The 14,402-nt window shown below is 42.5% G+C and overlaps 1 protein-coding gene across 3 annotated transcripts in view; it reads right to left on the bottom strand.

The window, feature by feature from the left end:
- GABRB2 (gamma-aminobutyric acid type A receptor subunit beta2) overlaps window positions 1–13,761 on the bottom strand; it is a 178,453-nt gene extending 164,692 nt beyond the window's left edge. Inside the window, exons 1-5 of one of the 3 annotated variants that reach the window (XM_029998162.2) lie at window positions 13,582–13,761; window positions 12,591–12,708; window positions 11,511–11,743; window positions 11,295–11,386; window positions 10,244–10,311 (exon numbers count right to left, since the gene is read on the bottom strand). In XM_029998162.2, coding sequence (XP_029854022.1) covers window positions 10,244–10,311; window positions 11,295–11,386; window positions 11,511–11,587 — 237 coding nt within the window. In that variant the 5' untranslated portion in view covers window positions 11,588–11,743; window positions 12,591–12,708; window positions 13,582–13,761. Of the gene's footprint in view, window positions 1–10,243; window positions 10,312–11,294; window positions 11,387–11,510; window positions 11,744–12,590; window positions 13,173–13,581 lie in introns of those variants that run through there. The other 2 variants (XM_029998161.2, XM_029998164.2) reach the window with 2 other exon arrangements.
- Window positions 13,762–14,402: the final 641 nt, after the last annotated feature.

Here is a 14,402-nt window from a genome sequence, read left to right as displayed (position 1 = left end):
TTTCAAGTCATTTAAGCACCCACAAATCTTCTGTGAAAACAGGGCAGAAATAGCCTCAGTGGAAAAATCAGCATCAGATTTACACATTTTAGGACTTCAAAAACAAGTCTCAGGTGGCACTTGAGCTCACAAAAGCGTTCTGCAAAGCCTATGCACAGAGGTGGGTACTTTTAACTGCATTTTTGAATGCAGCCAGTTAACTAGAATTATTATGGATTTCTCTGTAAGTGGTCACTTGTGTCACATAATAGTAGATCAATGAAAACTGTATTCATTTCTAGGCATTTACACTAACAAGAACGATTATAGTTAAGGGTCTCCTGGCATTTCCATTACAAATCTATTTTTCGGAGACTTATACATCAGCTATAATAATATATTTTTGACTGAAACTTGATAAGAAAGGTCTCAGCTATGCTTAAATCAGTAAACGTTCCTACACCTTTGAAAAGGCTTCTTGCAAAACTGGAAAAAGAAAGTAATTTTGCAAGTAATTTTTCTATTTACTTACTTAGGTTGTTAAGCCTTTTATCCTGAGCAACCTAAGGTGGCAGATGCTACAAGATATGAACATTACTTCTCTAATTCTATTAAGGATGGAATTCCTAAAAGCATCCCACATCACAAAATATTAGTGAAAAAGAACAACAGGGCAGTATAATGGATTGAGCATTCACATAAATTTTAGGAAGATTTCAGACTGATTAAAAGGCTTCTTTGGTCATTTCTGGACTTACATGATTAGTGAAACAATCTAAAAAAGCAAATCATTTAATGATAAGGAATCAAAAAAACAGTTACACTCCTAAATTATTTAATTTAGAAACTCAGTCTACTGGACCTTCAAACTAATTTTTTTTTACTTAAATTTTATGACTCCTTCAGCGCATACCTTGTGAAACATGGATTAACATGTTACTCTCACACCCCTGAGGGAGCCAACAGAGCCTATTGGGTCAGCAGTCCTTGAAAGAGGAAAAAAAAATTTCCACAATGCCCTACAACTCCTTTGGAGCTGCAAGGTCTATTAACTCAAAAATACACTTTATAAAAGAAACAAATATGTATTACACAACGGACCTTAACGACTTCTGGACTATTGGGTAATAACTGTTATGCAAATGACAACACCTATATACCCTTACGGACCATAAGGAATTAACAATATTTCACTACTTTCGCTAAATGGATGCAATAAAGTATGTTTAAATTTTTTTACAAAATACCTTTTTAAAGGCCTATACAGAGAACAAATAAGTTTGAGCATCAATTTTACTCAGTTGAGCAGAAAGGATCTCTGTTCCAAGTATTAAAAAGCAATTTAAACTTCCATTAAAAAAAAAAAAAAAAATCTATAATAGAAAATGGGACCAGATTTTCAAAAGGGCTCTGCATCCATGGCAGTGAATAGTTTTTCAAGAGGCTTCAGTATCTTATTCAGATACTTAATTATTACATGTTTTAAAAGGTAGTTCTCACTGAGAAAAAAATGCCTTCAGTTCCTCGAAAGCAATAGGAACTTCTGGCTACTTCACAGCTGTACGCAATGGAAGAAGTTGAATGAGAAACACTTCTGAAAATCTACGTCACAAGAGTCACAGTTCTCAGACATCCCAAATATATGAAAACTCACAAACTTTTCTGGAAGACCTTCTTCTCATCTCAAATGGGTTTAGCATGACCTTTACCTAACTCTACACTTTGTGCCCATTTTTCTCCAAGGGTTGTATCTAAAAAAAAAAAAAAAAAAAAAAAACACCAAAACATTTAGGGCATTTTGCACATCAGGGCCCTGATTCACCATATGTCAGTCCAAAACAACTTTTCAAGAAAATTGTCTGCAATGACTCACCTCTGGAAAAGGTTTCGCTCACAAGTTTCTGCCATTTTGACTATTTAGTTTCCCAATTCCCGAAGACCTGTACTTCAGTTCTATTCAGGATGGAGCTGTTCCAGGTGAGCAGTCATGTTGTTCCTACTTAAGCCCATTCAGACAGGTTTACAATATTTAAATCTCATGAAAAAAGTAGATAAAGCTAGTATGGTTAAGTCATGCCTAACATAATAGCAAGTCATGGCTACCGTAATTCAAAAACATTTCCAGCAACAGAGAAGGTAAAGGGTGTGTTGGCAGTGTAGGTTAATTCACAACATTAAAAACCTGTTCCTAGTCCTCTGCAACCTGAATACTTCCACTCACAACTACCATAGGCTAAGAAACTATTTAGAATAGAAGTTCACTGCACCCAGGCTACTATGCAGCAAAGAATTAAAAACTCATGACCACAGGAAGGAGACATTCAAGAGCAGCAATCAGGGCACTCAACTGTGAAAAAAAAATTCTGGTTTTTAATCCATTTTCACAGAGTTGCTTAGTTAATGGAAATGCCTATTCATTAAAGAAGAAAAGAAATAGTCCAGAGAACAGGCACTGGATCAAGGACTTTCCACTTCAAGCAGCTGGATTGGTTTTAATATGCATTCATTAGAGTAATTTAATATACTACCCCTGTCCAAGGCCAAATTTCCTGTAATTTTTTTCTTCTACTTGTTCAAAATTTATAGAGCTGAATTTGTCTTTCAGCACAATCACAATGAATCAGTGGTTTGTCTATAGGAAAATCAGTGGAAATATACTGCCATACCCACAACAGCACACACTTGAAATGCAAAATGCATCTCTCAGAAGGGTTGCTTTTTTTTCCCCATGTAGTTAAATTCTTATTACTTGAAAACTAACAAATGAAGCCCTCTGTCAGTATTTACAGAATAAAAATTAATAGGATTTAACCTTGATGGAGATATGCAAAAAGCAGCTCAAGATAGACACAGTCCCCTTGTTCTTTAAGTCTGTGGACGTGGGAAGAGCTCACACTTTAAATGCTTTATCTGGCCTGTGATAACCTACCTTAAATATGATCTACAAATTCTATATTCAGTTGCATACATGTCAGCCTCCTGAATGTTAAATGTCTTTTCATATTTAGAACAGAAATTTTAGTTTTGATTGGGAAGTAATTACATATTTATTTGCAAAACTCGTACAAAAAGGACATATGCAGTAGATGTGATTCCAAGTCTGGGAGAATCTTTGCATTGATGAGCTGATTTGAAAATACTTAGCCAGACAATTTGCATGCCAAGATCTTCATAGGCAAAACCTATAAAGTGAGAGCACTGCTACTTCACAACCTGGCCTTCAAACAGGTAAGACTCTAACTGTCAATATGCCCACTTTATCACTATTCTTACAAGGCTTGCGTTATACTAGCCATTATACATCCATCGTCTATAGCATTGCTGTCAAGAAATGTGAGCAGGGTGGGAATCCCTGTATAAGCATAGTAAGAGTAATTACAATAAAGCACAAAGGCTGCTTCTGTCCTGTTTATCTTTTTGTCAGCCCACAGTATGCCTACAATTTTAATGTAATTATGCACATTCATTTATTTTTAAATTACAGATTGCATCCACCCATAGTAGCCAATTTTTCAGTATTAATAACTCAAGACATTTGACTATTTCTAAAGTTCTTAACTCTAAAGACAAACAAAATGCTATCTTCCATTACTTAAAAGAGGCATTTCAAAAATTACCTCATGGATGAGCACCCTCCTTTGAAATGAAGGGACTAAATCTTCCTTACCTAATTCATACAAGCACTTGCAGAGACCTACAGCAATAACCACTAAAAGCCTACAAGGAATCTGAATTACTTCTAGAAAAATAAAAGAATTATTACTATACAAGACTGTACTTCAACATTGTTGAATACCAAAGGCTCTCCTATAAGCCTTGCAGAGGGCTGCTCGGGGTCTGAGGATAAAAAAGGGAAGGAGGAATAATAAGGATTTAGTCATGGTGCACTGACAGACTTTAGAGTCACTAAGAAGCACAAATACGACCATTGGAACAGCTTAAACTTGTAACAAGTTTGTAGAGCACAACATAAAAATCTTTCATTCGACTACATGGCTCATCTATAAAGATTTTATGTGATTTTCAATAGAGAAGTTATGAAATAAAGCAGCCTACAGTAGGAGCTAACAAAGTACACTTCATGTTCATTCCCACACTTTAGCACCAAGACACTGCGCATAAACTATATTAAAGATAAATATGTCTTTTCTTCTATGGCAGGAGCCAAATTACTTAAATCTTTATAGGTCAAGGCTTTCTAAAAACAAGGAGGCAATAATTATTAATTCAGTTGTACAAATCACCTCCAAGGCAATCTCTTTAAATTACTGACAACCATCCCCTGGTCTGCGGAAGCGAGCGATCACTTTGAAAAATCACCACCACCAATGAAACAAGAAGATTTTCTACTGATTAAAGTTTTGCAACACTGTAGCACACCAAAAGCGCAATCCAATTAACAAACGATTTATATTGACCTTAAAAAGAAACAAGAATTATGTCATGCTTCTATATATATATACACATTATCGATACACACAATATATGTAAATATACATAATATATTGTTGCATCTGAACTAGCTTATAGAAGTAGTTACAAACTCACTACATTCTTGCGTATACGTTCTAGAGAAATCATTAAATACTGTGGCTATATATCTTCTAGCAAAACCAACATGAGAACTTCAATCCACATGTAGTATACCAGTAGAAATACTCGCTTTCATCCCCAAGAATAAACATTTTACTTGAACGTGGGAGCTCTTATTTATTTTTACATACCTTAAAGCTAAGAAAGGAAAATACCTGAATTAGACACATGTAGTAACAAGAAATGGAAATCCATACTAATGTAATTTAGTCCAGTGCAAAAATAAAAGTCTTGTGATGTTATCCCAGACAATAACTGAAGGAAAAGGTGAAACAGGGCTTTCCATAAAAAAAGTTCTCACTTCTAAGATATACATCACCTGCTCTGCATTCACAGGAGTCTTTGTAGACACTTCAGTATGAGTCAGTAGCGTACAAGCACAGTAATTTGGCGAGAGCCAAATTCAAACTATCTGCTGAGAAATGTAATTTTGTGTGAAGAAGCATATGCATCTACGACACAGGGGAAATAATAAAACCAACAGTCTCTAGCAGCAGGAAGTATTCAGGATTAGGGAAGCAACACCTTCCCAATATTTCTAATATTTCATTTTCAATGCATTTTCAGTCCTGTCCTCTCCTTATTCTCTGTATGGATCATGTACAGCAACATGTACAACTAGAATGGATCCACAAAAGAAGATATCGCTGACAGGAACCATTTTTCTCACCTCTTTCTGTACCAGTGTATATAGGACACTTTTTTTCCTGGTTTACGATTTTCTTTCTCTTCATTTTTCTTTACTAGGACTTTCCCCCTGAGTTTTCTGGTTTGGAACAGCTCCACCCTATTTCCTTACCACTTAACCCCCATTTCTTTTTATATCACAAGCCATCTCTTCCCTTTTCACACATAAAGATAATTGCTGTTACTTGAGAGGTAGTCACACGGTTCCTGTTGTTTTCATAATCCAAACCTATGCCTCTTGAGCTTTGTTAATGTCCCTACAGAAAATACCTCAAAAAACCGTGAGAGATTTTAAGAAAACCAGTACTGGGTCTCTATTATCAAAAGCAACTGAAAGTCAGAGGTCTATCAGCAAACTACAGCTGTGCCTGTACTTTTTTAGACTGAGAATATTCTGATCTATTAGCATTATACTTACTAACCTATGCAACTTTGGCATATCTCAAAGATAGAAGTGAAATATAATATAAAAAAGCTTATTTTTCTTTTTAGAGCTTCGCAGTTATTAGGATCTGTTGTGTAAAACTTGGCATACACTAATAAGTAAATCTTTCCCTGATAGATGATAACAGCTCCTTTGTTTCTCCAACTTGCACTTGATGGAAGGATTATGCACTCAATCAACCCTAATGGCTCCCACTAAGACAAACCAATCTATTGTATCTATTTAACTCCATGTACACATGCTGAGTCCACGTGCCAAAATCTGTACAATGATAAGCAAGCAAATACTTTAAATTAAATAAACTGTTCAGATTCCTCTCTGCAGACCCCCAATGACCCACAGTATGAACAGTTATATTTAATTAAATATACAACCCTCTACCTCAAAGAGTGTATATTTCCTGGATAAAAAAAAAAAAAAAAAAAAAAATCTGTAGAACATTTCTCTCTCTTTTCAAGACATCCTGTACTAGAATCCCAGAATAGCCACAGACCAAGGAAGGAATAAAAAAAATAAAAAAAAAAATAAATGTTGACCTATTTAATACAGAATAAGCCAAGACATTGAAAACCACCACATGACCGACATTATCCATAGAAATCCTCATGTCTTATCTAGATAGATCAAATGCACAACATGTTATGCAGAATCTTCAGTGGTGTCTAGTGAAGAAAATTTATTTCTGTTCTTCTTAATGAACCTGTACCAATTTTTTAAAACAGTTTGAGGGAACTGTTGGGAGAAAAGGGGAGAAAATTAGAATGGAGAACAGTTTTAGTTGCTGTGTTGTCAGGGGCTCCAATAATTAACTAAGGAGATGAAAATGTGGAAATGTGACATCTCAGCTAGCACTGGTTATTTAAAAAAAAAAAAAGTGACTATTAAGCTCTCTAGAGATACTATTTTTACAATAACTAGTTAGTATTAAGGAAAAGGAAGCTAAGAAGAAAATTCAAGTACAATGAGAAGCACCTGGAAACTACCTTGAGAACATTACATTAGACTCACTGCAGTACAGTTAATCTTACATAAGATCAAATTCATTAGCCCAGGAAAACCATCTGAGTAGCTTTCACACCCCTCCATGTTTGTTTTCCATTGTTACCTGAATAAGAGAAACCTTAAGAAAATCTACAGTATAACTAGCATAAAACATACAGTCAACAATACTGCAGGGCCTCGTCCAGAGAAGTGAGTGGAATTAGCCATAATCATTATTGTACTGCACAAAATCATTATCTGATGTATATTTTTTCTTGGGGGGGGGGGGTCCAAAGAGTCATGACACTTGTCAACAACCACATATGCCTGAAGCTCTCACTTCTGTCATGTGCATTCAGTGCATTCCCCAGAGCTGGAAAGAATTATGTTCACAAGTACCAGTACTTAGAAACCATTCTTGAAATCCAAGATATATGCCAGTTCAAGTTTCTGACTACAAAAGGTTAAACAGCTTACAGTTTCAACTCTGTTGCATACATAAAATAATTTGGAAGGCAGCTGTAAAGCCTGTTACACTACGAGTTTGTTATGATGTGAAGTATTTATCACCTCTTTAAGAATTCAGAGTCAACAATAATTTTCTTGAACATGCTAAACACACACTTTCTATAACAGCGACTCTAAATTCTCCTGTTCAACACAGTAAAACCTTTATGATTTACTTCATGACACTGGAGACAAGCCTTCTGCCTGCAGAGCGGCACAAATGTATATGGTAGATGGAATGTGTCAAGACTGGAAGAGAAGTGTGAGGACGATAATTTTAAAGTAAGTTAACATTGGAATTAACAGAAATGATCTCAAGCTAAATAACTATGATTATTTAGCCTTCCTCCCAAGGCAAAAGTTTGATCCCATTAATGTTAATACATGACTCCAGGCAATGATTTGCCTTTCTCTCAGGTCAGTGGCGTTTGCCATGACTACAGGCAGAGCAACAGCAAGTCCATGGGTCAGAAATATAGGTCCATAAATCCCAAAGATTCTTTCTGTGTCTCTCATTATCTCAGAAGTCTTTGCATCAGCTAGCATTCAATGGTATTCCTCCTGGTTTCTACCCCAAATTCTGGTGACTTTGCAAGGAAAAAGTCAAGGCCTTGTACACCAAGTATTTTGTCATCTGCTTGCATGTGTCCTCATTTACTTCAGGCCTATTGGGGTATATTAGTACTTGTTATGCTATACAGATCGTTGCAAAATGAACTGCTACACGTTACATTTTGCAGTTAAGCAGATTAAGAAAATAATCTTGGTTTGGAATCTCTTCTGAAACTGTAAGTGAAAAAAATTATGTAAAATGAGTGCCTGGTTTTAAGAAATAGGTAGCTTCTCAGTGTAAAATGAGCCCAGAGTTTAAATGCTTTAGGCAAATGTGTGGGACAAAATTGCTTATACATTTCCCCTCCCACCCCCCAGAGTTCTGCTGAGAGTCTGAAAAGACTTTTCCCACAAAGGTCAAACATTTCGTTATAGAAACACAATAAAGTGACTACAGAATACTAAAAATAATACTCAGTTTTATAGTTTGTGTATGTGAGATCACAGTATTCTGATATGCTATCACCCTTAATTGGAAACCAAATTTCTAGAAATCATTGAAAGAAACAAAGAAAAGACAATTCACAAGAATCTTCACAAACTTTTCATGTGAAAAGAAAACATTTGGCACTACCTTCCGGTTTTGAAGGGATGCAAGGACATAACACTGACCTAGTAGATCACAGTTCCATCAAGAAAACCCTCATCATTCCCACACTGCTCATGGCTAAGAAATAACTCTCAATGTCCATATCTCCCCTACCCGTAGTTCTTTTAATGAAAAGCAAGTGGTTTAAAATACAATGCAATCTTCTTTCTTTGCACTTAAAGCTCCTGAAGGTAGAATACTAAATTACAAGTTTAGTGAAACAAAGTGTGGAAGCCCATTTTAACCACTTAGAAATATTTCACAAGTTATGTTGCTCAAGGTGAAATTATTCAGAATTTTCCTGGTATCTTGAAAAAGAGCAGTATCAAGCTCTCTGTCACCCAGACCTCCCAGTCTCACAGCACAACCACCAGTAATGTCATCCTCAAATTAGGCCAAGGGCTATATTTTACATTATGAAAAAACTCCTGTACATCATACAACACATCCAGTTTGAGAACAAATGTTTGCCAATTCATTCAGTGCAACACATCTGAGAACCCAAAGATGCCACTGAGGAATTAAACAAAATATTTTAGTAGTAGAATGATATTAACAACTGATAGTTTTCAAAATATTATTTTCAAATGCATCATTACAGCTACAGCAGTATCCCTAAAATCACATTTGTATTTAGAAAGATATTTCCTCACAACTTCTTCAAGAATAATGGAAAGTTTGCTTCAAACAATAAACTTCTATCACTAGTAACAAATATTTCACAAAACCACATTTATTTTGTATCAGCTGGTGCTACCATGCTTCAGCGTCTTTATTTTGTCCTTATCGTATTCTCTAAAACTCCCTAAGAGTACTAGGCCAAATTCTGTGCCCTTAACCAAGTAAGGTGTAAGTTAAGATAAAAACTTCAAAACTTGGCCCCAGACACTTGCAAATAAGGAAAGTAAGTGTTAGAAAAGTTTAGTCTAAACCAAGAACAGCTGCTTCTACAGTAAGAATCTGAGACTTCTCCAATTTTCTCCACGCTTCATTAGTCTCCCAGGTAATGAAAGCAAAACATAGAAAGCGGTGAGTTATTATAGTACGAACAAGTTCAGCATTTGAGTACGTTCAATTCAAACTATTTAGACAAGAGAGGCAAACGTCTTGAAAAATTAAAATTGTAAAATCATTGACTCGGTCATGACCATCCAAAATAGTGTCAGGCTGGTAAGCTTTGGATACACACAGAAGTAAAAACCGCCTTTTTTTTTTTTTTTTTTTTAATCGAAAGCGCACTGCTAAGACAAAACAGCAAGTTATTTTTTGAATATCACAACAACAAAGTAAAGCGCGAAAGGCATAAAACCAGGTTAGCCCTTAAAACCTCGGCTCGAGGTGGAGCCGGCGAGGGGCACGCTGCGCGCCCGCCCGGGCGGGGCGAGGGGCGGCGCGGCCCCGCGGGCCGGGTGCGCGGGAGCGGCCCCTTCCGCGCGGCGCCCCGCGGAGCGGCAGCGCGGCCAGGCGGCGGCGGGGTGCCGTGCGGGCGCGCGGCCGGCAGGGGGCGCCGTTGCTCGCGGCAAGGCGGCGCGGCCGTGCGGGCGGGCAGCGCCTCGGGAGCGCTGCCGCAGGAACCGGCCTTGCGGCCGGCGCGGCCGCCCCGGGGCTCCCGCCTCCCCCGACTCCATCGCTGGGGGGGCGCGGGGGGGGGGTAAACGCGACCCTCGTCCCGCCCCCTCCCCCTAGCCGACCCTCTCGGAGGCGGCGTGCTCCTCCCCGGCGGCGCCCCGGGGCGGGAGGCCTCGCCGGGTCCCCGCACGCCCGCGGGCACCGCTCCGCCTCGGCAGGGGCGGGGGAAGCGACAGCCACCCCCCTCGGAGAGCGACCAGCCCCAAACCCTAAATACTCACCATATTGACTTCTGAGACCATATCTATACTGGCAATGTCTATGTTCATGCCAACAGCCACTGGGGGACCTGCAAACCAACAAGATGGTCCGCAATGTGATCTCTACGAACTTAACTCATTCTTAGCAGAGTTAGCAGGACTAAGACGGCGTAGAAACGAAACGACGTTTCAACAAAACCAGAAAGTCAGGAGGAAGGCGAGAAGCGTTCCCCACGCCTTCCCTCCCCCGCCCTCCCAAACGCAAGCAAAAGCGGGCTCCCACCGCTCCGCGGGGAACGCGCGTTCGCGCCGGATTCACCCCGCGCGCCCCCCGCCAGCTGTAGCGGTGTTTTATGTAACACGCACACACGTGTTCGCAGCGGGGCTCTCCGCGCTCCGCCGACGGATGCGCACCCGGGGAGAGCAGGGCGCGGGGCGGCTCGGGGCCAGCCGGGATGGGGGGGCTCCCCCCCCGCCCGGGGAGCGCGGCTCCGGCGCCGGCCTCCGCGGCCGCGACCCGGCTCGCCACCCTCAGCCCTACGCTTTGGCAGAAGGGGCAGCCCAGGGGACGGCGGCCAGTGAGCCCCGGGGGTGGGGGCAAGGGGACGCCCACGACGAACACGTCCGAAATAAACAAACTAGTTGAAGTAGGAGCATGCGGGGGGTTAAATGACATTTTTGTATCGGTTAACAGCACATCTTGTACTCAAAAATAGTAACTGTGATCACAGGCACGTTAGGCTGAGAGGAACGAACGTTGGGTAAACTTAAGAGATTTGCATCTCGATAAAACCAGTTAAACAAAGGTTTAATTACAGGTTAACAAAGTATCAGCACGCGCAGAAAATGAGGGACCGATTACAAATATGCAAGAAATTTAAGTGATCGCATTAAGAGCATCCTGTGCTAAGAAATTTGAGTATCAATGGGCTTAACTTTGGATCGGCTTGAGAAAATGGCAACACACACACACCCCAAAGCAACAGCACCCACAACACGTTTAAAAACCACACACACCAAAGGTACACAGCCCGGATACGTAATCTCTCTTATTCAAAAGCAGTCAAATTACCTCCAAAATCTGGCCTCAAGCGAATGTCATAGCCCTTCAGCAGTCTATCCACGGTCTCTTTTACCAGTGACATATTACTAGGGTCATTGACACTAAAGAAAAAAAAGAATAATACTACATTATTTCTTATTTCTCAGACCCAAGCTGTACATTCCTTTCAGCAGCAGCATGCAGTGCAATTCAAAGTAAAGCAAAAGAGATACCTTCATCACTTACCTCTGTGCACACACCACGGCTATTATTAAAGGGAATGACCAAATCCCAAAGTAACCCTTCTTCCGGACTCTCAGCATCCCTTTAGCTTTTGATATGATTTAGGATTTCAGTGAAGAGAAGAAGAGATCCAACTTATTCTGGCCAGTGCAGTAATTCTAATGTGAAGCGCATGCGCACGGCGTACCACAACATCAAAAGGAGCAGTGGTTGCTGCTGGAGATGGAGCAAATTTCCTTGCCAAAAAAAAAAAAAAAAAAAAAATTAAAGGGGAAGAAGGAAATGCATTATTTAAAAAAAAAGTCATCCACAGGAGGATCGAGTATATTTTTGTTGTCCTTTTTGTTAGTATAGAATATAAATCACAGCAAGGAGAGAAGTTTTAGGAGTTGCAGGGTACAGTGGCTTTGCAACCTGGTTTAAAGGGGGGGGCGGGGGAGCGCTGGACGGACTCGGATTAGACAGAGGGAGAACAGGTTAAAAAGGGGAATGTACAGCCTACGTATGGTGCCAGGGGCAGGTGGGGGGGGTGGAAAGGGGCAGTTTAACTTTTTGGTCCCTGGAAAGAGCCGCCTAAAGCGAGGCGAGGTGCGGACAAAGGAGCCGGCGCTTGCAACGGGGGCGGGCGGTGGGGGAGGAGGGGTGATGGGCGCCTACAGTAATTCTCAGGGAAAAAAAAAAAAAAAAGGAAAAAAATGATGACGAATAGTTCCTTGTAAGAGGGGATTAGGCTGCTTCCTTCCTTACTGTGCTGCCAGGCGCTGTTCCAGGGGCAGAGGCACTGGGGACTGAGGGGGTCGCCGGCTGCCGCCGCCGGCTCCCACGGGTCATTTGCTGGCGCTTGAGGGGTGGGCGCGGAGCCCCCGCGGCCCCACTGCCCCCCGGCGGGGCCCACCGGCGCATTTTCCGTGTACGGACCGATGTTTAACCCAGGGATGCAAGTTCCTCAGGTAGAGCTAAGCCTGGCCACGGCGCTGGGGGAAGGAGGGGGGGGGGGGGAAGGGGAACAAAAACACCACCCTGAAAGGCAGTCAAGCTTTTAGTGACCATCCAGACCCGGCGCAGGTTCATAAGCCCACTTACCTTCGTGGGTAAAACACCCAAGCTCTTCAAATGCAGCGTGTGATCCAATTAGTGCCTCGGAAGAAACCAGAGACGAGAAGAAAGCTGATTTGGGGATGCTTTGAGTGACATTTAAATCCTGAGCAGAAAAAAGAGATAGAAAGGAGAGAGAGAAGGGAAAAACCCAACCCCCGAAAAACAACAAACACCGGAGTTAAATTATTCCTCGCAAATCTGCTTTGTGCTCGCAGCTCCTTTTACACCACCTCCTCCTCCTCACGCACATACCCGCTCGGCCCCGCAGATCTGTGCTGCTTCACCGAGCGGATCTGGGCGTGCACACGTCCTCGGCCGGCCCGGGCTGCGCGGGGAAGGGATTGGGAACACTTGGGGCGTCAATTAACAAAAGAAATATTTAACTCGCTGCAGGAGGGTGGAGGGGGGGAGAAAAAAAAAAAAAAAAAAAAAAAAAAAAAAGGGGGGGGGGGGGGGGGAGGGACAAGGGTGAAGGTGTTGCACAGAGAGCGAGGCGGGCTAGAGAGCCCGCTCGCTCCCCGGCTACAGCTCAGTCCCGCACGCACAGAGCTGAGGCGCTCCGGAGCTCCCTGCCCTGCCCTGCCCCGCCGCCCCCGAGTCGGGCCACCGCCTCCTGCCGCCGCGTGTACTTCGCGGAAAGCGGAGGTAGCCGCCTCTCACGGCCGGGGCCAGGGGGTGCCCCGAGCCCCCCCACAGACGCACCCTGGCCCGGGAGCAGGAGCCGCCGGGAGGGGTGGAGGGCCGGGGGGGTGGCTGCCCAGAGAGAAGAGGCGGCGGCGGCGGCTCCCCGGGAAGGGCGAGGGAGGAAAGGGCAGAGGCGGGGGAGCACAGAGATGCGGCGGGATGAAGCCTCGCCTAGGGGAGCGGCGCTGCCCCCGAGAGACGGCAGGGCTGCTAAAAAAAATAAACAGCAAAACCGTAAAACAGCCGGCAGCCCCGAAAAGCAGGCAGCCATTTAACATGGACCGGCATCTACCTTGGCCGGAGCGCTGAAGAGCGGGGAAGCCCCGCGACGAGGACCGCAGCGTCCACCTGCCGCTGAAGCGGGTCCAGGGGAGCCCCCGGCGCGTCCTGCCGGCGAGGAGCGGCTCCCCCGCCCTCCGCTGCCCTGTCCTGCCAACGAAACGGGCTGGCAGCGTTTCCAGCGGGGTGAACGAGTCCTGCCCCCCCTCTCCCCCCACTGTCAATGCCTTAAAACACCACATTGTGCCTTTGAGAGCAAGTAAGTATCAGCTTGGTTTTTGCTTCCAGGAAAAAAAAAAAAAAAAAAAAAAAAGACATTCTTTTGGGGGCTGGGGGGAATTCACCAAGACATATTTTCACCACCTTCTCCCATTTGTAACAACTCGAATTACACAGAGGAAGAAAATATGCTTTTCCAGATGAAACAGACAAGGTTTTGCGTGTGTGATAAATATAAAATGTCTCATTTGTGTATTCAAAAGAGAAAAACCCAAACCCAAACAACTAAAGTTAAAGAACGTTTAAGCATTTGTTAAAATCACCTCCCCCCACCCCCCATTTTCCAGCTTTCTGTTCCATGGCTGATGTTACAGAGCCACTCTCCCTGTTCACCAGTGGAGGTTTCTGTTCTCACACAGCTAGTCTGCTTCACTGCCAAACCTCTTGAAATATAGCCCTGAAAGGAAGATGGTGGATGCTCTGTGCGGTGAATCATTTTACTACAGATGTATAATAGATACTTTTTGTTTCTTCTGCAATCATATTATAAGAGGAGGAGGTCTCAAGGTAAAACACTTTAATCCTGCACTGTGAAACTCACCTGAAAAGTGCTAA

The sequence above is a fragment of the Aquila chrysaetos genome, chromosome 22 (genome assembly GCF_900496995.4).
Source record: "Aquila chrysaetos chrysaetos chromosome 22, bAquChr1.4, whole genome shotgun sequence".
In the NCBI taxonomy this organism is placed as follows: domain Eukaryota; kingdom Metazoa; phylum Chordata; class Aves; order Accipitriformes; family Accipitridae; genus Aquila; species Aquila chrysaetos.
Note: the sequence above shows the minus strand (reverse complement) of the source record. Positions and strands in the feature narration are given on the sequence as shown.